This window comes from Panthera pardus, unplaced genomic scaffold (assembly GCF_024362965.1).
Source record: "Panthera pardus isolate Hobbes unplaced genomic scaffold, ASM2436296v1 HiC_scaffold_10, whole genome shotgun sequence".
Taxonomy (NCBI): domain Eukaryota; kingdom Metazoa; phylum Chordata; class Mammalia; order Carnivora; family Felidae; genus Panthera; species Panthera pardus.
In genome coordinates, this window is record NW_026526655.1 from 47,588,424 (window position 1) to 47,611,970 (window position 23,547).

Genomic DNA, 23,547 nt, shown 5'->3' on the forward strand with positions numbered 1-23,547 from the left:
CAAGTCTTCTGCATTATGTCTCATTTAAAGAATGGACCCATTATGACCAGGTCCATTATAATACTCCAAGTATATAACTGCTAGAAAAAGGCCTCTGTTCCTGTCCTGGTTCAAACCAAAAGGCGACCTCAGGCAAATTACCTTTCTCAATCTTTTCTCATCCATAAAAATGGCATAATAACAACCTAAGCTAGCCTATATGCTTCACCAGCCTTACTGGGAGAATTAAATGAGATAATGTATCTTTTAACAATCACAATGATTAGTCAAGTCCATAAAAATGTTAGATGATTAAAAAAAACAGGAGACATTTAAAATGCTAGAATGAACATTCAAAGTTTTGTCTGACATTTCATTACAGAGTTCAGGACAACAAAAGAAGAAACTCAGAGTATATGTTTTATATTGGAAGCTCCCAGGAAATACAGCTGTCTTTGTCTCATATCCCCTTCGGTGATGAGAACAGTGCCTTAAAGTACATAGCAGGGGTATGAACAATAACTGAAGTACTGAACTGAAATAACTTATGACGTAAATCAAGAGAGCAGTAACAAACTATTCGCTATTAGGACTGAACAACCTAAGAAATTGTATGTATTTCTAGGAAAGCACCTGGATATCCATTTCTGTCTATATCCGTGGCTCCTTTCATTGAATAGCCAAAGCTTGGTGGCATGCTTCGGGCAGCCCACTTCCCTTCAAGGATTTGAGACGGTACTGCATTCAAGCCTGTTAATCTTCCATTGAAAATATAAACAATTCCTTTTTTATCTTCGCCCCCATAGGGAGCAGCAATGGCAATATCTGTGGGGAGGAAGGAAGGGAGGGGGGAGTTTGGAGAGAAACAAGAAGGAAGAGAAGGAGGAGGAGGAGGAAGGGAGAAGGAAAGGAGAGGAGGAGAACAAGGGCAGAGAGAGGGAAGTCTTAGTGTTACTATTTATATGGCAAAGATCTTAATGCAGTTATCTTCCTTTCAAAAGTTCCCCTTACAGCACTTTGCTTTTAGGGAAGACCTACATTAGTACCTGTTTTTGCCAACTGAAAAAAATCTGAAGAGGATTCGCTTTTACAAAGAAAAGCAAAACTAGCATTCAGCGTTTGTTTTACAATGAACCGTTCTAAGAGTTGCCTGCTCCCCGAGCAGCAGGAGGCGCACCCTGAGCTCCTTCCCTGGGAACCACAGCCCACTTCTCAGCATCAAGCTGCCCGTAGTGCTCAATGGTGCCTATGAGCATCTATGCTTTATCTCAACTTATTCTTTGCATCCATTAGCAAGATGTGTCCTAAGGTATCACAAAACCCTGAGAGTGGTTACTTTTTGGGTCTGGGAAATTTGGGGGGTTTGGAAAAATTTTCCATATACATCACATTAATGATAATTGCTTCTTTGCTTGAATACCACTTCTGCTAATGAAAGTTTTCATGGGAAGGCTCCACTTTCGGACAGCAGGGCGAAACCTGTATTCATACAACCCACTTACCACAATAAATACTGATTCAAAGTTTAGCAGAATACTCTTTATTCCAAAGCAATGATCTAATTCAAGGAGATTCAAGCAAAACTATGTCAAAATGACATTAACTTGGAGCCAGATATTCTGGGTATGACCTTGAACAAATCACTTAACCTTTCTGGACCTCAAAATACTTCATCCTTAAAATGGAAGGGAGGGGACACGTCAAAAGATTCATCTAAGGTTCATTCCAGCTCTCAAGACTCTAATTTAGGTGGGCATGGTTTTTGTTTTTTGAAACTGCAGTCTGGCTCAGAAATTTGAAACTTATGACTTCATCTCCACCTTGCTCAACTTATATTAAGATAACACAAGCAAATAAGAAGTTTGAAATTCTTCCAAAAAAGAAAACAGAGAGAAAAATGGTCACTATCACCTTTTGAAACTCTGAAATACATTACAAATATGCTCACTTCCCTGTCTCTGCTGGTAGCATCCTAGACAAGCCATTCTCATCCTTTCCCTGGAGCCCTAAAGCAGCCTGAGTGGCTCCCACTTCTGTTCTTGCCCCTAAAATCTACTCTCCTCAAAACGGCCAAAGGTTAATATGCCACCTTCGTTCTTAAAATCCTTCATTTCCCAAAGCATTTAAACACTACCTGATTTGTGTAGTCATTCCACCAGTGCTCCCCACCCTCCCCTACCACCCCAGTTCTAGCCCTCACTCACCCTTCCTATCAATCCTGACCTTTTCCTCTGTTCCTTAAACACACCAAGCTAGTACCCATCTTTGCATTTACACTTGCTGCTCCCTGTGCCTTAACAGCTCTTGCTCCAGGGTTTTCAAGCTCTGCTCCTTCTGTTTATCCAAATCATAGATCAAATGTCATCGTATCAGAGAGGTTCTTTTTCCCTGACAACAAAGTCATGCACTCTCCCTTCTCACTGACACTGTCTAGGCACTATCACGTTAACCTGCCTTTTTTTGTTTTAACCCACAGCCTTTATCACTACCTGAATTCCCCCCATTATGTATTTACTTTGTGGGTCTTCCATGAAACATAGGCTTCACAAGAGCAAGGATGTGTCCATCTTGCCTGTCACAGCCACTATGCGCCAGTCATTCCAAACTGCCTCGGTTATACCTTCCCATACACAAACTGCTTCCAGCCTCCGTGATGCTGCATCTCCTGAGACACCAGAGACCTTGATCATTTATCTTTAATGTAAGAGCATTATGCCCAGCATTATCCCAAACACGGTGATGATTGCCTTCTAATGTTTACATAAAAGTTGCCCCTATTGATGCTAAATTCCTTAAGGACATGGATGGGCTCTAATTTATCCTGTCATTTTTAGCACTTGGAATAGGGCATGGTGTGCAGTAAGGACCAACTAAGAATTTGTTATTCTTCAAAAAAACAGTAGTATTTAAATTATATAAGAGTCCTTCTTTTCTCTTTTTTAAGTTTCAAAGGTAGGCATAACTTCTAAATTGACACAGGCATTAAGAACGCATTTATCAAAGCACCTGGGTGGCTCAGTTGGTTGAGCGTCCGACTTTAGCTCAGGTCATGATCTCATGGCTTGTAAGTTCGAGCCCCGTGTTGGGCTCTGTGCTGACAACTCGGAGCCTGAAGCCTGCTTCAGATTCTGTGTCTCCCTCTCTCTCTGCCCCTCCCCACACATGCTCTGTCTCTGTCTCTCAAAAATGAGTAAACGTTCAAAAAAAATTTTTTTAAATATATATTTATCAAAATATAATTTCCCAACAGAAGACAACTCTAGTGTTGAAAAACCATTTAACAAAAATTATCTTTAACTTTTCCAAACTTCTCATTATTTTATATATCCTAATTATCTTCTTGTTTTCTTGGCTGGCATCTGTCCAGTCTGGAAAGCCCTACTTTTTCACACAACTGATTTCTTCCTTTAATCATTTTAGTTGCTCTTTTCTGTGTTTTCTTCCCCTCTTTCTGGAGGAGTATTGACAAAAACTGCACCTTATACATAACGTATACAAAACATAACTTCACTGTTTTGTTTTCAGTGTCCCTCTTAATGATACCTAAGGTTTTCATAGTGGGTGTAGGTAGAAATGGGGGAATATAGGATGAACAGCTTAACAAAGGGTTAATGTCATCAAGCTTACACAAAGAAAAGATCCAGGTTATAACTAACAGTTCATATTATATATATAAAATATAGATACATATAAACTGTAAGTATATATAAATAGTTGCATAAATACAGATCAGATCATTTTCCACTCAAGATACCATCATTCACAAGCCACTATTTGAGGCAATAAGACTCCAGGAGAAACTTGGGGAGAACAAAATCATCCTTTCTGGTATCCATTTCTAGAAGTAAAATCTGTTTGTCAAATCTCTGTAAAACTTCATTATTTTTTATCTGTTGTTTATAATTATTGTATTCACTGGTAACAGTTTGATAAAAATATAGAAAATGGAATGAGCTGTTGGCCAGATCATAATACTGAGGAAACTTCCTTTAAAGTGGCTGGAATACCCTTAAGACAAGGTGATGGCAAACATGCCAGGCTCTCCCCGAAACCCCAGAGACAGCGGCCCTGCTATAGCAAGGCAGAACCTCAAATTTGGCCCTGTGTTTTCTAAGTCGTTTTGCTATCAATAAGTAATAGCTTGCTCTGTTCTACAGTATTCTTTTCAAGTTCTATTTTAAACTTTATACCAGAGTTCCTTTGATTTAAGTTCTCTTGGTAGTACAAATCTTTAGGACTCTATTTTAGGCAGCAAGATGTTTCTGTGAACAGTTCTTACTAACACTGAAAACATCTAGAGCTAAGGTTAGAAATGACACTCCCAGTCATGACACAGAACTACCCATGAGGTAGGAGTAGAGTAGTCTTGAAGCCTAAAAGGTGTTTTCTTTTTCCACCACAACTTGGAAGATATAAAATTCAACTGTATTTTCGAAGTTTTCTCTTTAACTTATAACTTTAAATTTTAAGGGGCATATCCCTATATATGATCGATTGTTCAAAAAACCAAAAGTTCAACTTTCTAATCTGAGAGTTTTGTACCAGTATTTCTTTTTTTAAGGGGCGCCTGAGTGACTTAGTCAGTTAAGCGTCCAATTTCAGCTCAGGTCATGATCTCACGGTTTGTGAGTTTGAGCCCCATGTCGGACTCTGGGCTGACAGCTCAGAGGCTGGAGTCCGCTTCAGATTCTGGGTCTCTCTCTGTCTGCCCCTCTGCTGCTTGCACTCTGTCTCTCGCATTGTCTCAAAAATAAATAAACATTAAAAAAAATTTTTTTTTAAATCTTGATAATTTATAATCTATATTTTACTCTAGGTTCAAAGCCACTTTGATTTTTAAAGATATCTACAGATATTGGAGTGCCTGGATGGCTCAGTTGGTTAAGCAACCAACTCTTGATTTCAGCTCGGGTCATGATCTCACGGTTTGTGAGATAGAGCCTTATTTTGGGCTCGGAGCTGACGGCGTGGAGCCTGCTTGGGATTCTTTCTCCCTCTCCCTCTTCCCCTGTCCCATTCTCACACATGCCCATGTGCACACATGTTCTCTCTCTCTATATAAACTTAAAAAAAAATAAAGAAATTATTAAATGGGACTATTATAAAACAATGAGCTTATATTTTTTACTTGCCCTCAAGAAGGGAGTTATAACATCCTTCAGAACTCTCAGAACTTCTCAGATAGCCACAACAAAGTTATGGCTTTAAAAATATTAAAGGCAAATCGTACCTCTAAGGGATGCAATTAGAATCCACATTGCCTTGACAATGTGCCTGGGTGCGTTTTTTACATTTGTATCCAAATGGACAGTAGAGGGCACTGCTGCTAAGCAGGACAGAGACAACAAATCACCAGCTTACTCTGGGCTCCCTGGGAATGCAAATTTCCTTCAGAATTTAACCATTCCAAAATTCTAATTTGAGGCTGTATGAATAATAACTTATGAGAATAATTTTTTTTAAAGTTTGCTCAGATTTTTAAGGAAGAAGAGCAACTGTCGTTTAACCTGGAGTCACTATCAATCCAGTGCTTCCTTCCAGGAAGGAGGTTTGCTCGTATGAACAACCACAGAGGAAGGTACAAGACTTTTCCAGGTAGACACAGAAAATTATGGACCCACAATTACTGAACTTTGTTGATCTTACCATTGAAGCCATCCTGGTCCAGATCCCCCAAAGGTGCTATGGCACTGCCGAACCTCGCAAAGACCTCAAACCCATTCAGCTTGGTCGTCTGGAAGTCTCCTGAAGGTCTTTGCAGGGACACTGAAACCTGTCCCACCTCTTGGAGTTTGCCATCTGAGCCACGATCCATGAAGAGAGGGGCTCCAATAAACACATCTGCGTAACTAAAAGAGCAGAACCTCTTTCACCAACGCAAGATCAAATTCCACCTGTTAATAAAAAACTCAATTTCCCTCTTTCCACATCTCTCATAACCAAACTGAAGCAAAAAATCATTTCAAATTCAAATCTTCCTTCAACTCTTTTAAGAAACTATGAGTAATTCATAAAAATTACTTTATTCCTTCATATCATAAAAGCTACTGAAAGAAATTATGAACATCATGGAGGTTTTCTCATATTCACGAGAAACAGATTAGAAAGGGGACAGAGAAACAGAAGAAAAAATGTTTAATTTTGGCAAAGCATTCATAAACATGAGAGGAAAACTGTTTCTGGAAACATCTTTTTAAACTTACTCATCCCCATTAATGTCAGTGGCAGCGACAGAAAATCCAAAATATGCAGCCATCTGGATAACAAAAAGAAAATGAAATGTTTACTTTCATCCAACTAGCTTTGACAGTTAATATTTATTGTATATTTAATCAAACGGAAAAGGTTTTTTTTTTTTTCTCTCTGCACATAGTTTCAATCTAAATTTCTTCTCTTTTGGGGGCACCTGGGTGGCTCAGTCGGTTAAGCGTCTGACTTTGGCTCAGGTCATGACCTCACAGTTTGTGAGTTTGAGCCCAGTGTCAGGCTCTGTGCTGACAGCGTGGAGCCTGGAGCCTGCTTCGGATTCTGTGTCTTCCTCTCTCTGCCCCTCCTCTGCTCATGCGTGCACATGCACGCACTCTCTCTCTCTCTCTCAAAAGTAAACATTAAAATTAAAAAATAAATAAGTAAATAAATAAATTTCTTCTCTTTTGTTTATTCTACCCTAAGTCTAAGCATAACTAATGCTCCTTCCCAGGCCTAACCTATTATCACCCTTCTTCTCCACTGCCCCAAAAATGTCATACATACACCATCAGAAAGATAGTCACAGACAGAAGTTTTAATTGAGCCCAAGAAGTTATCAGTGGGAGTCTATGCAGTAAAGATAATAGATAATAATTATTAATAGATCATAACTGGCTCTCCCTATGTGACCACTGCTACTCTCAAGAAATTACTGTTTAGAAAGATATTGGAATGACTTTGTTCTTGTCTCACATCTCATCTGATTACTTGCCAATAGCTTTGCTTTTGAGTTATACACAGTACAACTAGTTTTGGGTTTATTACAGGATTATGTGAAGGGAGAAGGAATGTCCTTTCCTCTACTACAGAAGACTGCTAGACATCACAGACAGAGCAGACTGGCTGGAAATAAACCTGAAAAGAAAAGTTCTAAACACAGCCCAACATGCAAAGCAAAACTAGGAGAGATGACATTTTAAAGATGAACTAAGGTGAGGAATGAGTCAACAAACCACAGACAGGAAAGTTAGCAAAAGCTTCCAAATTTTGACTGGTGGAGATATCAGGAAGGAATGATATGGGAGATTCCTGCATCATCTATTTTGGGTTGACAGAGTATAAGTGAAGAAAATGAAAGGTGCAGTCTGTATCCAATTGCAAGACCAGAGCATGTGTAATAAAATGTATTGTATTTACAGTGCAATTTAAGAGAATACTATTTTGGGGTCTTAACCTTGCAAGGCGCTTGGCCTGAAAGTGTAAAGAAAGGGCATTTACTTAGACAAGTTTTTTCCTGGGCACTAGGATTAAAATGTTTTCATTTGATTTGTTACTACAACCCCATAAGAAAGTTACCAGTACCCCTATTTTTACAAATGACCCACCAGATTTACAGTGGCATATACCTTGTCCAATGCAGTTAAGACTGAGAATGAAGAGCCCAGGTCTGTCCTAAAGCAAAGCCCATGTTCCTCCCGCCCCACAGCAATAAAGAAAGCATCATGGACTGCGTACGTGATCCAGAGACATACACAGGCATCTAACAGGAGAAGGTGCTTGAGGTCAAGAAGTCAAAACCTCACAAAGGGATAACCACCCCCTGCCACGACTCTAACGGGCTGTCAACTGCGGGCCGTTTGTTCCGTGCTGTGAACCAACACTGACCGCTACACGTGGGATGAGGTTTCTGGGGGCTGAAAGTCTACTTCCTCATCCTATCAATCCTCTTGCAAAGCCCAAAAATCTCTACTGAATAAGAAGTGGGCTTGAATCCCAGATCTGCCACCTGGGATATAATTATTTTTTCTGTAGCTACTGATTTTTCCCTTGCCATTACTAACTGGGCATTGAATTCTCTGAGATATACGAAACAAAATGTTATAAAATGCCTGTACCTGCAGAGAATGTCTAGTGCCTAATAGTACTACTTTTTAACTGAAGAATGTTTTATTTCTTGAACTACAAATGAAGTTTACTGATGACATCTATAATATACACATCTGTGCCATGCTTCATTTTGCATCGAAAAAAAAAAAAAAAAATGAAAGGGCATAGATCATTCCTTAAAGGAGAATTTAATGTCATCAGCAAAGAAAAAGGAAGTTTTTGTGGTTTTGTGTTTTTGACATGTATGTGTGCAGTTTGTGGATTTCCTTAAAAAACAAGCCATCATGTGCAATTACAAAAGGCTTTGTATACACAAATTACTCTGGTTGAAACAAAGGTGAATTCTTTAAAGCCTATTTTACATTTACAACATTGAATATTAAACCAATATTCATTACATATTCAATGTAAACCATTATGATACTTACAAGAAAAGTTTTAAGACATTGTTACAAAATGCTGATGTGGGGAAAAAAAAAAAAAACATTTTAAAAGCATACCTGCTCACCAGTAAAATTGTGTAAGGAGGACATGTTTTTCCCATCATAAATATAAACCTGTGGAGGAAAAACAAAAGCATATGAAATATAGTAAAATATAAGATAACCTAGAGATTTTTTTTTTTTAGATTCCTTTTAATTTTCCTACCATTCCCAAAGTCCTTGCTGCTCTTGGAACGCCTGAAACAAAGTCTGAAACAAAACAAAACAAAACATAATAACTCATATTTAAGACCAATACTGAAAACTGCAGGAGGAAATGGATATCTCAGAAAGCTTTAAGTTCTGTCTTGTTATTTCAGTAGAAAACAACAACAACAAAAATTCTTTAATGGTACTCCATAATAAATGACCATAGTATTTTTTAACAAGATCAAATCCTTACAAAATACAGAAAGATTCTTGAGAACCCTCAAAGAAATGCATGTGTGCCCTCAGGAATTTGTAATCTTATTAAAAAGAGAACAGCTAAGATCAAGTGACCTAAGAACAAAGGAAAGGCAGTGACACCGAAATGTGGTCAAAATCAGGTGAAGTCTGTGATTCATAAATTGAGCTCTGAAGGGAGATGGATGGACAGACAGAGGATGAGGTAACAATCTTATATACAGAGCCCAGAAAGTTACAAGTTATGTCTACAGGAAGAAGGAACTAAGACCCTCCAAGAGGACCAAATCTGCTGGAATGCAAGAAGGAAGGAGCTGAAGAAAAACTGAAACGCCAAGGGCGGGAAAGGAGTGGATGGGGGAAAACACAGGGGCACTCAGCAACTGGCTGGTTCAACTTTCAGCAGCTGCAGAGAAAGTTTAATGTAGACCAACCTTACATCAATGTACTAACATCTCCCCATTTCTGTTACATTCTATAACAATGGTTTCAAAACCCTTTAACTGCTGAGGTTTTTCAATGTCACCTGTTTTGAATGTTTAGTCTATATTTTTTAAGAAGGGGTAAATATAATTCAAGTGCATCATACCGTCGATGCCATCACCATTGAAATCTCCGACAGCCACGGAATAACCTGAATAGGAAGAACAAAATGTGAAACTCCATCAAGGCACAGTCACCTACGGCATACTTGCTGAGTAGGCTTCCCTTGAAAATATTTTCAAGAAGGATTGACCCTTGAACAATGGGTTTGAGCTACACAGGTACACTAATACACAGGTTTTTTTCAATAAATATAGTGCAGTACTGTAAATGTATATTCTTTTCCTTATGGTTTTCTTAACATTTTCTTTTCTCTAGCTTACTTTGTTGTAAGAATACAGTATATAATACACATGACATACAAAATACGTCTTAATTCACTATGTCATTACTAAGGCTTCCAGTCAACAGTAGGCTATTAGATTTTGGGGGAGTTAAAAGTTATATGTGGGGCTCCTGAATGGCTCAGTTGGTTAAGCGTCTGACTCTTGGTTTCGGCTCAGGTCATGATCTCATGATTTGTGAGATCAAGCTCCACACCAAGCTCTGTGCTGACAACACGGAGCCTGCTTGGGATTCTCTCCTCCCCCGCCCCACGCTCCTCCCTTGCTCGGTCTCACTCTCAAAATAAATAAATACATAAACATTTTTTAAAAAGTTACATGCAGGGCGCCTGGGTGGCGCAGTCGGTTAAGCGTCCGACTTCAGCCAGGTCACGATCTCGCGGTCCGTGAGTTCGAGCCCCGCGTCAGGCTCTGGGCTGATGGCTCGGAGCCTGGAGCCTGTTTCCGATTCTGTGTCTCCCTCTCTCTCTGCCCCTCCCCCGTTCATGCTCTGTCTCTCTCTGTCCCAAAAATCAATAAAAAACGTTGAAAAAAAAATTATAAAAAAAAAAAAAAAAAGTTACATGCAGATTTTCGACTGTGCAAGGGATTGGTGCACCTAAGTCATACAGTGTTCAAGGGTCAACACAATTCCTTTAGTTATGCAGTATTTTGTTCTCTAGAGGTAATAGATGCATATGTACATGCTAAATGAATCTAAAGGAAATAGTTAAACCCTAAAATAGTATTTTTCTATTAGAAAAATAAGACGTTAATCAACTTTACAAAGGAGTCAGTTAAAAATGGTAAATTTCTCATAGATACAGAGTAGAGATTGGAGGTTAGCAGAGGCAGGGGATAAAAGGTGGGCAAAAGGTACAAACGTGCACTTATAAATAAGTCATGTGATATAACCTAGAGGATGGTGACTGTAACTAATACAACTATGTTGTATATTGAAAGAGTAGAATTTAAACGTTCCCATTACAAGAAAAACATCTGTAGCTGTGTGTGATAATGAATATTAACTACACTTATTGTGAGCATCATTTCACAGTATATAAAAGTATCAAATCATTATGTTGTATACCTAAAAGTAATATAATATTACAAGTCAACTGTATCTCAATTTTAGAAAAACAGGGTAAATCTGTAATTTATCTTAAAGGAGCAAAAAATAACATATTTTTTTTAATCAGCAAACTACTACTGCTGTCCTAAGTCCTTGGTTTAAAAAGTAAGAGAAACCTAAAGGGAGAAAACAAAACTTAATAAACTTTAAGGACCAAAGTTTAACACAGTGAATAACACAGAGAATAGAAGCTTAGGAGTCAGACTGCCTGGGTTTGAATATTAGAACAGCAAGTTACTAAGTGAGTGACTTCAGGCAAGTTATTTTGCCTTTTTTTCTTTACCCACAAAGTGCCTGAATTTCTTTACCTACAAAATAGGGATAATAGCAGTACACTGTCACAGACCTGTTGTAAGGATTAAATAAATTAATACAGATAAAGCATACTTAGAACAATGCCTAGAATACATAAGCATACTTTAAAAGTTATCTATTACTATTAATTGTTGTATAAATAATCACTCTTAAATTTCAACTACTGAAATATAACATAACCTAAGTATTCATTAACAATTTGAAGTTATGTTCCTGTTCCTTATATTTAAAAAAAATTCAACATAAAAGATTGTCCTGCTTAAAGCAGCATATGCAAATACAGGGCAAATACACTGCAACTCCATATAATGAATCCATATTTTGGTTTTACTTACCCAAGTAACTGTCATCAAAAATAGCTTGAGCAGTCCGAGTTGCCAACTGGTTATTATACTGGATGCTGTAAACTTTGGGGTCATATTTAGATACAATTTCTGCCACTTGATCCGAAATGAGCTGACCTGAAAAATATATATATAATAACTTTCTAATGGGAATTTATGATGCAGATGATGGATGGCACCAGCACAAGAGTAAATAGCATTCAAGGGGTGCCCAGCTGGCTCAGTCGGTGGAGCATGTGACCCTTGGCCTCAGCATCGTGAGTTTGAGCCCCACACTGGGTGTAGAGATTACTTAAAAACAAATATAAAATCTTTAAAAAAAGAGAGATTGGTATTTCTAATTATTAGCCTTAAATAACTCTCCATAATGCTCAATCTGAAAGTTGATGTTCTGTTCAAGCTAGTTCTTAAAATTAGTCACTGCTAGGAGTGCCTGGGTGGCTCAGTGGGTTAAGCATCCAACTTCAGTTCAGGTCATAATCTCAAGGTCTGAGAGTTCAAGCTCAGCGTCAGGCTCTATGCTGACAGCTCAGAACTCGGAGCCTACTTCACTTCAGATTCTGTCTCCCTCTCTCTGCCCCTCCCTCACTCACCCTCTGTCTCTCTCTCAAAAATAAATAAACATTAAAAAAATTTTAAAAAAAGAGTTTGAAAATCTACTGAAATAATTACCTTTACTGTTATAAGAAGAATGAATCGATTGTTTTTTTCCACAAATTATTTGGATACCTTTATGAAGAGGCCTGAATGGGTGAGTTCACTTTTCTTCACAACCTTAAGGTAGACAAGAAATCTAAAGCACTACACAAAACTCAGATTGTTCCTGACCCCAAGAAAAGTTGGCTGACTTATCAAAATGCCATCTCCATACATGAAGAACATAATCTCCTCATTTCTGCTGTTTCAGGAAAAAACCTCATAGCCAACATTTATCAGTCTGTTCCAATCTGTCCAGTCACAAAGGTTTAGTTTAAAGGTAGGAACACTTTCTGTTTGGGTCAATAATTTATCCTCTGTGCCTAAACAGACCTAACACATAGCAGGAATTCAATAAATATTTCTTGAATCAAAGAACACAGGAAAATTCTATCATCTCTTTTGAGTAAAACATTACAATTTTCTCTATTCGTATAGAGATAATTCTGAGATCTGTGGAAAAATTCATTCTGACATACCTATTAATTCAGGGTAAAACTGGATGATTTTAATCTCATTAGAACAAAATATTCTCTGCCCAGCTACTGAGTCTTTCAGTTACATTTCCTAGACCATTTACTAATAAAACTCAAATCAACATGGTATTGATTGTATCTGTCCTAATTTTTAAATAGGAATGAATACAGACCCTGTATAATACTCAAGGTATTAAAAAAAGTCGTCATTTAAACATGTTCACAGCTGTGTCTCTTAAAAAGGCAGAGATAACTATCAGTCCTGACTGAGAATTACAAAATCAGTCTCTGGTTCCCAGGCATCCCAGCAGACACTTCCCTCCCCTCCACCGAATTACATAACTAGCAATGGAGAAGAAAAATAATTCCATGTTTTTTCTCTTACTAGAAAGTATTAATCTCATATGCGATTAGAGTTATTTTTGTGTTCATTTTAAAACTCAAAAACTCTGTTTTAATCTCATATGCGATTAGAATTATTTCTGTGTTCACTTTAAACCTCTAAAACTCAATTAGAATCTTCCTAAATCATTTCATTTTTCAATAAATGCATACAGTTCACAGGAATCCAAATTCTTTCATTTAGTGTGTCTCACATGCTGCTCCATCTTTCCCCGATTTTTCTCTTTTCTTCATTCCCTCCTTTGTCATCCCTTTCAACTTTTCATTTATTCCTATTTCTCATTCCTTCTTATTGTTTTTCTATCCTATTTTCCCCTTCAGTAAATCTCTTTCTTGAGTTTCCCTTTCTGTGAAACAAAAGCAAGTGTGGGTTTTCCTATGGAAGAGCAAGTAAGGAAAGCACAGTGTAGAATACAGAAGTAAAATTCAGAATTAGAAAGTAACTTGCACATCCATGCAGTCACAGGTTTTTCCAGTTCTTCCAAATACTGATAATGCTTAAATGTCAGAATGCCAAGAAACAAAAGTTCTGACTCTGTGAATAGCATTTGTTAGCAGAAAACAAACGTGAATAAATTAAATATATAATTGTGTGTATATAATCATAAATGAAACATAAAGCAAGTAAGCAAATTTAGGTACCTGTTTTCAAACTTCCAGCAAATAATGATGTTATGCATTTGTTCAAATAGTAATTTTATTGGGCCTCCCAGAATGACTGAAGAATGCAGTGTTTTATGTATGTATTGACACCAGTTTAATTACATTCTTTTGAAACTTCCTAAGACCCACTATTTTAAAAGCTCCCCAAAACGAAGAAGTCATTCATGATGTCAATGGTTAATGAGAAAATAACCATTTAAATATTCTAATGAACAAATTGGAAATACTTTAAAACCATGAGCTTTCAGAATACCACAATTTGCCTGCATAGATCAGTTCCACACACTTCCTAATGTTTACACCATAGACACTAGAGTACAGAGACAAGAAAGCATGTATCACAAACAATAAAAATAAATTGTTTTAAATTACTTTGTAGATTTACTTTATAATTTACTTTAAAAATATTGTTTACTTTCTACTAAAAATATATATAATATATATTATGTATTATAATATGCCACAAATTTTCTATATATTATATTATATATAGGATGTTACAGTGCTTTTTTTAAAAAAAATACTGTGAAACAGATAGCAATTACACATTTAAATTGTATTTCTCAATTTCTTTCTTTAAAATAATTCGAAAAATCGTATAGGCACATGGTAAGCCAAGCAAGCATTAAACACAATCATTACTGAGTAATTTAAAAAATATTATCCTAGGGGTGCTTGGGTGGCTCAGTCGACTAAGCATATGACTCTTCACTACTGATTTCTGCTCAGGTCATGATCTCATGGTTAGTGAGATCGAGTCCCATGTAGGGCTCTGCACTGACCATATGGAGCCTGCTTGGGATGTTCTCTCTCCTCTCTCTCTGCCCCTCTCCCTACTCATGCTCGCTCGCTCCCTCCCTCTCTCTCTCTCTCTCTCTCCCTCTCTCTCAAAATAAATAAATAACTTTTAAAAAATATATCAACCTACCTTGCCAATAAAAGCTACCAGGACCACCAAGAAGTACTCTGTCAGCCTAGATTAAATCAAACAACAAAAAAATACATATTTAAAAATAGGTAGATTTAAAAACTGAAAGCAATGTAATACCCACAAAAGCCATATATATATATATGATATTTAATAAACACAAAAGCTATATAAACATAAAACAAAATCACAAATCTCAAACTCTCCTAACTCATTTTCAGTAAATTTTCATTGTACTTTTCTAAAATACAATAAAAATGTTTTAAAAGTTATGACTATTAATATATGAAAATATACAAATATATACACACATTGGTTCTATAGATCTGGCTGGTTCGCAACTTGTTAGGAAGTACTACTATAAAATATTTTTGAGTTATAGTAAAACAAAAAGTCATTAATTTTGTATATTACATTTGTGACTATATAGGCAAATTTTCTTTCTAGTAATCATTAAAATTTTTTTGGCTAGAGATGCCTCGGGAAGCTCGGTCAAGTATGTGACACTTGGTTTTGGCTCGGGTCATGATCCCAGGGTTGTGGGATCGAGCACCATGTTGGGCTCTGTGCTGGGGATGGAGCCTGCTTGGGATTCTCAATCTCTCTCTCTCTCTCTTCCTCTGCCCTCCCCTGCTCACACACTCTCTCTCTCTAAAATAAAATTAAAAAAAAATTTTTTTTTAATGCTTTGAGAGCACCTGAGTGGCTCAGTCAGTTAGGCATCTGACTCTTGATTTCGGTTCAGGTCATGATCTCACAGTTCATGAGTTTGAGCCTCGCATCCAGCTCTGTGCTGACAGTGTGGACCCTGCTTGGGATTCTCTCTCTCTCACTCTCTCTCTGCCCCTTCTCTCAAAATAAATAAACTTAAAAAAAATAAAAATAAATAAAAGAAAAAAATTTTAAATTCTTTGGCTAATGAAAAATTCTTTTTAGTGTCTTGCAGATCTAAACAGGAATGAAGTTAGAAGGTAAATTTTTCAGGGTATACAATATATACAGTTTACACTTGACTAGCATTTCTTGTATCTGTAACCAACTATAAGTATCTAATTCAAAATAACTGTATTTAGTGTTTGAGCATAATGTTTTGGACATTTCTTCCCCCCTGCAGACAAAAAACTAATTCTTCCCCTCCAAACATACATATAGTCCTTTCAAGCTTTCAACAGACAATTTTCTGTCCTGGCTATGTAAAAGGTACTTCTAAGTTGTCTGTTGTAAAATGACACCTTTTTTCCAGAAATGAGTTAAAGAAAGTAAATAACTAATTTAGTAGTGAATGGTTGCTATATGAGAGTATTTCTGGGGTTATAGTTGCATAAGCATAGGTACAGAAAACATAGGGACTTTTTAAAATATAACACCTCTTTGAAAATATATCATGGAAGTTTCACCTAATATTATTAATATACTTTACCTCTCTTTGTTTTGCTTCCTCAAATTTTGAATTATGAGTAATTATGAGTAAATTTTGAATTATGAGTTTCAAATTGAATGACTTAAATCAATTATGTAATAAGGAAAGTTAACTATAATTATAGTCCCAGTCTAGAAAAAAAATTTTTTTAAATAAAGATAAAATATAAATTAAAAAAACAAGAAAATGCTTTACTAATTTTCTGAATTACACGATTGTAGTTTATATCATTTTAATAAATTTATGGCATTTGTTGCTCACACTTTCTAAGAAAGCCATATTAAGGTTTCTAAGGCAGCTCTATTTTTAATTAATATATTTGAGACTTCTATCTCAAATAGAGAAATTAATATTCTCAATTTGATATTCAATATTTTCACATATCTCACCAAAAAATTCCCCACATACACAAAAGAAAATGACATAAGGAAAAGTATTTAAGAAAAATTTCCTTTGAAAACATAAACTGAATTGTTATTTCAGGAAAACAGATAAAAACTGTCAACTCTGGAGAGCATGCTCGCTTAGTTAAAAATACAGAGTCACGCATCTGAGATGTTTCACAATAATTAAGCTGCTTCAGCTTTACTTGGTGCCTGTAGGCACATAATAGATGGCAAGCATGCATGTTTCTGAGCTTTTATGTAACTAAACTCTAATTCTGTAATCAAGCTCCCAGTGACAGCTTTTGTGAATTTCAATCAAAAAGACAAAACTTTAGTACTATATAAATTTATCTAATTAGAAATTTTAATATAAAGTCATAATAGTTATCTGTCATCTACTGAGATCTTTTAAGTGTCCCCCACTCTCATTTTGATGTCTATTTCAAATAGGCAACGTCCACTAGGGAGAGAATATGAGGCAAAGAATATCAAAATGCATGGGACATTTTTATTAGGTGTTTTCATAGAACAGGTAATAATTATAAAGAAGCTGAAGTATTGAGCAAGTAATTTTTAACAGTGGTTTAGATAATGAGGTAGATCTGAATCTCATTCAATCTTAAATGAGAACTTACTTTGGTAAAATCAATGCTGAATCCTCCTTGACAAAATCCCTGTCCATCAGCATCAATATTTTCTAAAATAAAAAGATTGGAAATATACACAAACCCAAAAACAAACAAATGACATAAAACAAAACATGAGAAAAATCTGTATCACTGTAATCATAAGATAATGTATTGTTGAACTGGGAGTGTTCATTCAATGTGGCATTTAATGAGTTATCACACTCTAAAAAAGTTACTATGCATTTTTATCAGCACCATTTTCTCAGATAATGGCAACAGAGAGAGATCAATGTATCTGGAATGGTCACCAGGAAATAGAAACATCACCTAAGATGGTAGGTTTCAAACTTATTTTTAACCATAACCCACAGCAAGACTGTATTTTATACCACAGTCCATATAACCCAACATATATGTTATTGTATGTGTGTATAACAGATACATGAATCAGACCAAATTTCATAAAACTATCACTATTACCATGGACAATATATTCTAATACTTTCTATTTTATTTCATTCCTTTTAAAAAAGAATTACTGGTTATGATCCACTATTCTGATTTCATGAAACAAAGATGAGTTGTGATCTACAAGTAAAATTCCAGTTTGAATTTGAAATTCCAGTTAACACTCTAGAAATTTATTATGAATACCAGTAAAGAGATACATACACTCCTAATACATACTGACTACACATACATTTTACAGCCAACAACAACAACAACAACAACAACAACAACAACAACAACAAATCTATTAAAAACGTACTTCAGGATTTTGGGAGAGGGCCAGACCCTAACTTAATATTCAGCAAAGAGCAAAATACAAAACTATCTTCACAACATATTTAGAACTGCAGTCTAATGAAAGTGAACATCTTTAAACACGACACTGATTATTTTCCAAATGACAACAGATTCAACAGTTTGACTCTTTCGTAGTTACCCTTTATTTTGTAGTTCTCACAAGGGGACAATTTCTGGACAAGTAGCCAGTTCATTTAGATTAACTCTAATCATGAGTAAAACTGGACCTAGAGCACAGGTAAGGATGAATCTGAAGGCTCTCCCTTGTTTTATTTCGAGGATAACAAGGAACAAAAATACTGCTCTTTAGTTATCAAGCATTTCCTATAGACAATTACAATATGTAAATAATTATGCTTTCGTATTACTAAACTTGCCACCCAAACACAGGAACCAAAAATGTCTATTTTCAGTATAACTGAAAGGACAATTTCCAAATATTCCCATCAAAATTTTTGAACCCATTTTAAAACCTGGGAACTGCCCCAAGATTACACACTTAATAACTAAATTTAGAAGTTGTTTTATTAAAGGCCTCAAGAGTGTAATGCTGCCCCAATGTGAATTTTTTTTAACAGGAGGGAATGGGAGAATGTGGGGCTGGGGTTTCCAGTGTCTAGTGAATCATACTGAGGAAGTCTGCTCCGACCTCAAGTTGGCTCTTTATTTCCTTTCTTCAAGTTGTATTTAGGGAACTATTTCAGGCTATTTTTAGAGACATCCCTTTTTGATTATCATACTGTACAGTTATCTCCTTTATTTGGTTTCTCAGAACATCCCAGCAAGAAAACATGACTGTCCTTTAAAATTTTATTAACAGGTACATATTAAACTGAATGTTTATGACAATGTGAAGAATTTTATGTTAACTACAACTATTTCCGTGAAGGCTTTTGTTTTTATTTCTACAGATGAATAATATTTCTCCCATTCATCAAGCCTGACAGCATTATAAATAATATTACTGATTATGACAGTAAGAGCAGTTAATGTTCACAAAGCCCCTTCTGTGAGCCAGGTACTGTATGAAAGCATTTTCCAAGGTATGATTGTTTAAATCCTACAGCAATCCTATGAGAGATACTAGTATTATGCACAATTTACAGATAAGGAAACTAAGACTTACAGAAACTTAAGTAACTTGACCCCAGTCAACCAGCTAGTAAATAAGAAAGCAAGGATCTGAGCCCAGGTGTGTCCACACCACTAAACTGCACTATCTCAAATCAGCAATGTGCTTGTAATTTCCTGAGTTAACAATCAAGGGGAAAGAAAAGCCAGCTCATTATCATTACTGAGAAAAATCTATGTACACATGTCATCAGAAAGCAGAAGGAACAAAGGACTCAGTCCGATCACGGAATTAAGAGCATGTAAGTTAAATGATTTGTGGGTCAGGCACTTTTGGAACAGAAAGTCATCTGGCCTATTGTATAAAGCCATTAGGTCACAGATAGTTATGAAAAGCCAAAAGCAAACATAATCAGGAACAAGGAAAATTTTTCACAGACAATGAAGTTTCATGTCCAGCGTGCCCACACAGGTCATGTTGAAAACAAAAGCAAACAAACAACAACCCCCCCACAAACTACCACTACCAAAACAAGCAAAGTTACCAAGAAGTTAGCAACTTAGCCCTTCAAAACTGGCACCCCCATGCAAAATCAATCACTGGTTGAACAATCTATGGAAACACGAAGAAGATACAAAATACAAAAACTCTATCTCTGAAGTCTTTTAACCAAATCAGTGTTTTACTAATAGTGAAAACAAAGGCCCAGAGTGGTTAAGTGTACCACCAATAGCTATCGCCAGGTTGCTGACAAAATGCTAGAATAAACCCAGGTTCTCAGATTCCCACTCCTGAGCATTTCTTCACCTCTCGTCAAGTTGCTCTTTGTAATTTGGGTCTGTACATAGCTTCATATTTCAAAGTTTGAGCCAAAAAACATGTACAGTGATCAATGGATACTGAAAGCCAGATTTATTAGGATGAAAGGCACTCACTTTGATGTTTTAAGGTTATTCTTTTGCTTTTTCTAAGATTTTAGGTTTTCTTTTTTGATTAACGATCAGCAAACTTTCTGTGAAGGACCATATGGCAAATATTTCAGACTTAGGGGCCAGCCAGTCTCTGTGGCAACTATTTAATTCTCCCTTTATAAACAACATGTAAACAAATGGGTGTGGCTGCTTTCCAATAAAATTTTATTTACAAAAAGAGGCTCACAAACCAGTTTGCTGACCTGATTTGGATGTTAAATAATTTAGAAAATAAGGGTTAAAATGAGTTTATAATTTTTGTGCCTATATTTACAATTTCTGTGCCTAAACCAAATAAGCAAAAGCATTATGTAACAGATACATCATGCAAATACTGCCTTCATCCTTTAAATACATGTTGAGAAAAAAAAAATGGTCATTATAGAAAAGTCAAAATGAAAAAACAACACTAGCCTAATCTAACAGTATATCCACATGAATGGATCATTTCTAGAATGCTTGCTTTCAGAAGGGTACCAAGTATTTCACATACCCAGAATTATCCAAACCTGTATTCGTGAAAGCACAACGTATTCTTTAAGGAAAAGCTGTGGTTAACCCTGAGGCAATTGAAATGGAAAACATATTCCATTGTTAGTATTTACAAGGGAAGGGCTCGTTTGGAATAAGACAGAACTGGGTTCAAGTCCTCATCAGATCATTCACTACTAAAAGATGTAGGAAAAAATTACTTCCAACAATCTGAATCTCAGTTCCCACATCTATCATGTGAGAATAGGGTGATTTTTACCTTTATGTCCATCACATAAATGGTAAGTTACAAACCTGGCGGGCAAGAGTTAGCTCATTCCTCATAGCTATAAAATTACCTTCTCACAATAGCAACATTTTTGCAATACAGAAATTGCAAACACAAATTTAATCCTCACATTTTCCACATACCAAAAAGACGACAGGACTCTAACCCAAACAGCAACATAAAGGTGGTGATACAGCTGGCGTCAAACACGGAGTATAAACCTGCCAGCCTCCTCTGTGCTGTGATGCGTTGTGCTTTCTGACCGACCCAAATAAACAATGCACTTCTAGGGAGGTACCATTCTTTTGATGTTTACTTCTCACAACATGCAGGGTCAAGTTGGTGGGTGAAGAAATAAGTGTTAATAAAACCATCTGCAGCTTCTTGGAAGTTCAACTGCTTAAAATTTTAAGGACTGAACAGTTCCTTTGGCCTGGTGTCCCAAGTCACCTAACACAGATGGAAAGAATCTAGCAGTTAACAGTCTTACATGTTAGACTTCTGTTCCTGATTCTCTCTACTAAAGTATCTGGTGACCAATGGAACATAAAAAAAGAAACAGCCTAAAAAGTGCTCTAGATATAAATACCATAAGGCACTTCAGTAAGCTATTTTTACATTTCTTGTAGAAAGAGGATCTGGAGTGGTGGCCACTGACCAAAGACGGGAAGGCAAAAGAACTGGAATCTCCTTTGGAAAAGCACGATCAAAACCGTAAGGACTCAAAATCACCTGTAGTCACCACATGAATTTCATTTGAAATTTCAAATAGTGTGAGACAACAAAGTGAGATCTTTTGGATCATCAAAAGAAGAGTAAGGTTGATAATAGACCGACAAAGAAACGGACTTAAGAGGAGTGCCTGGCTGGCTCAGTTGGTGGAGTGTGTGACTCTTGATTTCAAAGCTGTGAGTTCAAGCCTCATGTTGGGTGTGGAGATTACTTCAAAATAAAATCTTAAAACAAAATTTTTTTAATTAAAAAAATAATAAAAGGAGGCAAATTCAGACTCAGAGTCCTGAGCTCAATGTTTTACCTTCCTATATAAACTCTGGCTGTTTAAGACATATATATGTCTTAAAGACATACATACATATATATATAATATGTGTGTGTGTGTGTGTGTGTATATATATATTTTAAACATTATACATACATACATATATATATACACACATATATATGTATATACATATATACATATATATGTGTGTATATATATATATATATATATATATATTTTAAACATTATTAATATAAAGCTCTAGTTCTTAAACTCTGGTATCCATCAAATCGCCTTGAGGAGTTTTCCTAAAAATGCGGGTACACAGGCCTGAGGTAGACCCACTGCATCAGCTTCTTTTGTTTTAGGAAGTCCCGCATCTGTGTTAGAGAAGGTCAATGGAACATCTTTTGACTAACACAACATGTCTACAATTTTTAGACACACACGTGCGCGTGTGCGTGCGCACACACACACACTTTTAACAAATTAGGCTTCCCAACCCTCATTTAAAAGTTGGTACGCTTCTTATACATACTTGATCTGCATGGAGCATACTCTACAGTCTTTGCTCCATCCTGAAGAAAGCATGTTCCAACTGGCTCTCTCTCCTGTTTCATTTCAGTCCTCCAGTGGTACAGTGGGGCACAGGCCTGAAATCAAAGGTGGTGGTCCACAACATAAAAATTCCCTGAAAAGATTAGTGTTTCAGACAATCTACACTACCCCAGAATTGAACAACACTTTCTAAGCATTAATAGAAAGTAACCACACCTATCCTATACTATGAATTCCATATCACAACAGTGATAAGTACCTTTTTCACATATTTCATTTTCAAAATGGCAAAATTATTTCATGTAGCACTTTTTTTGATCAGCACTAAGCTGATCGAATCAACATTGTAACTAAATAACATTCTTACACACGTAGACTACACCCCAAATTATAAAGCAAATAATTTATTATTAAGAAAAAAGTAAAAGACTTTGCAGTGCTCATTTGATCTACTTTCCAAATAAATTGTGACCCTTCTGTTTTCAGAGTTATGGATTTTAACGCCATGCACGAGCAGTAGAATAATGTATGCTTTAATAACATAGTAATCTACCAAAATGTAACAGTTTAACTTGCTGGCAAAAAAGTTCAATGAACTTTCTGTAATACTTTTTGAAGCAAAACATTAACACAAATGTTGCAGACTTCAACAGTGGGTTACTCTATATTTACCCTGAAAAAAGTGAAAGGAGATGATTGTTGCTACTTCTCTATATGTACTTGATGTTTCGTGTACAAGGACTATTTGCACCTGCTTACTTCTGCTTCTTTGCTTTGTGCCTAGAATGACCCACTCTCAACCCCATCCTTGACCTCCAATTAGACACATCCTGTAGAGTTCCTTTGAAATTTCAGCTCCTAAACAAATTCATCTCTAATGCCCCACCATCATATTTTAAAAAACAGCAATAAATACTATGCAGGTAATTACAACAGGGAAGGGCTTTCTGGGGAAAAGAAATGAAAGCTGAAGTCAGAATGACAAGGAGCTAGCCAAGTGAAAATCAACAAGGTGAGCATAAATCAGGGACAGGGAACAAACACACTAAGGTACTAACTGCAGTGACCTGGCACATGGAAGGGATGAAGATTAGTGTGGTTAAAGGCTGCAAGACGGAGTGAGATGATGCCAAAGAGACAAGAGCCAGTGACCTGGTTGTGGGGATGCTTATAAGCC

General features: G+C 36.3%; 1 protein-coding gene across 1 annotated transcript in view; it reads right to left on the reverse strand.

Annotated features, from left to right (window-relative positions):
- ITGAV (integrin subunit alpha V) overlaps positions 1-23,547 on the reverse strand; it is a 91,306-nt gene that overhangs the window by 30,550 nt on the left and 37,209 nt on the right. Inside the window, exons 4-13 of the mRNA XM_019461605.2 lie at positions 22,351-22,465; positions 17,206-17,267; positions 14,765-14,810; positions 11,591-11,716; positions 9,532-9,576; positions 8,704-8,747; positions 8,556-8,612; positions 6,183-6,235; positions 5,626-5,828; positions 613-804 (exon numbers count right to left, since the gene is read on the reverse strand). Coding sequence (XP_019317150.1) covers positions 613-804; positions 5,626-5,828; positions 6,183-6,235; positions 8,556-8,612; positions 8,704-8,747; positions 9,532-9,576; positions 11,591-11,716; positions 14,765-14,810; positions 17,206-17,267; positions 22,351-22,465 — 943 coding nt within the window. The remainder of the gene's footprint in view (positions 1-612; positions 805-5,625; positions 5,829-6,182; positions 6,236-8,555; positions 8,613-8,703; positions 8,748-9,531; positions 9,577-11,590; positions 11,717-14,764; positions 14,811-17,205; positions 17,268-22,350; positions 22,466-23,547) is intronic.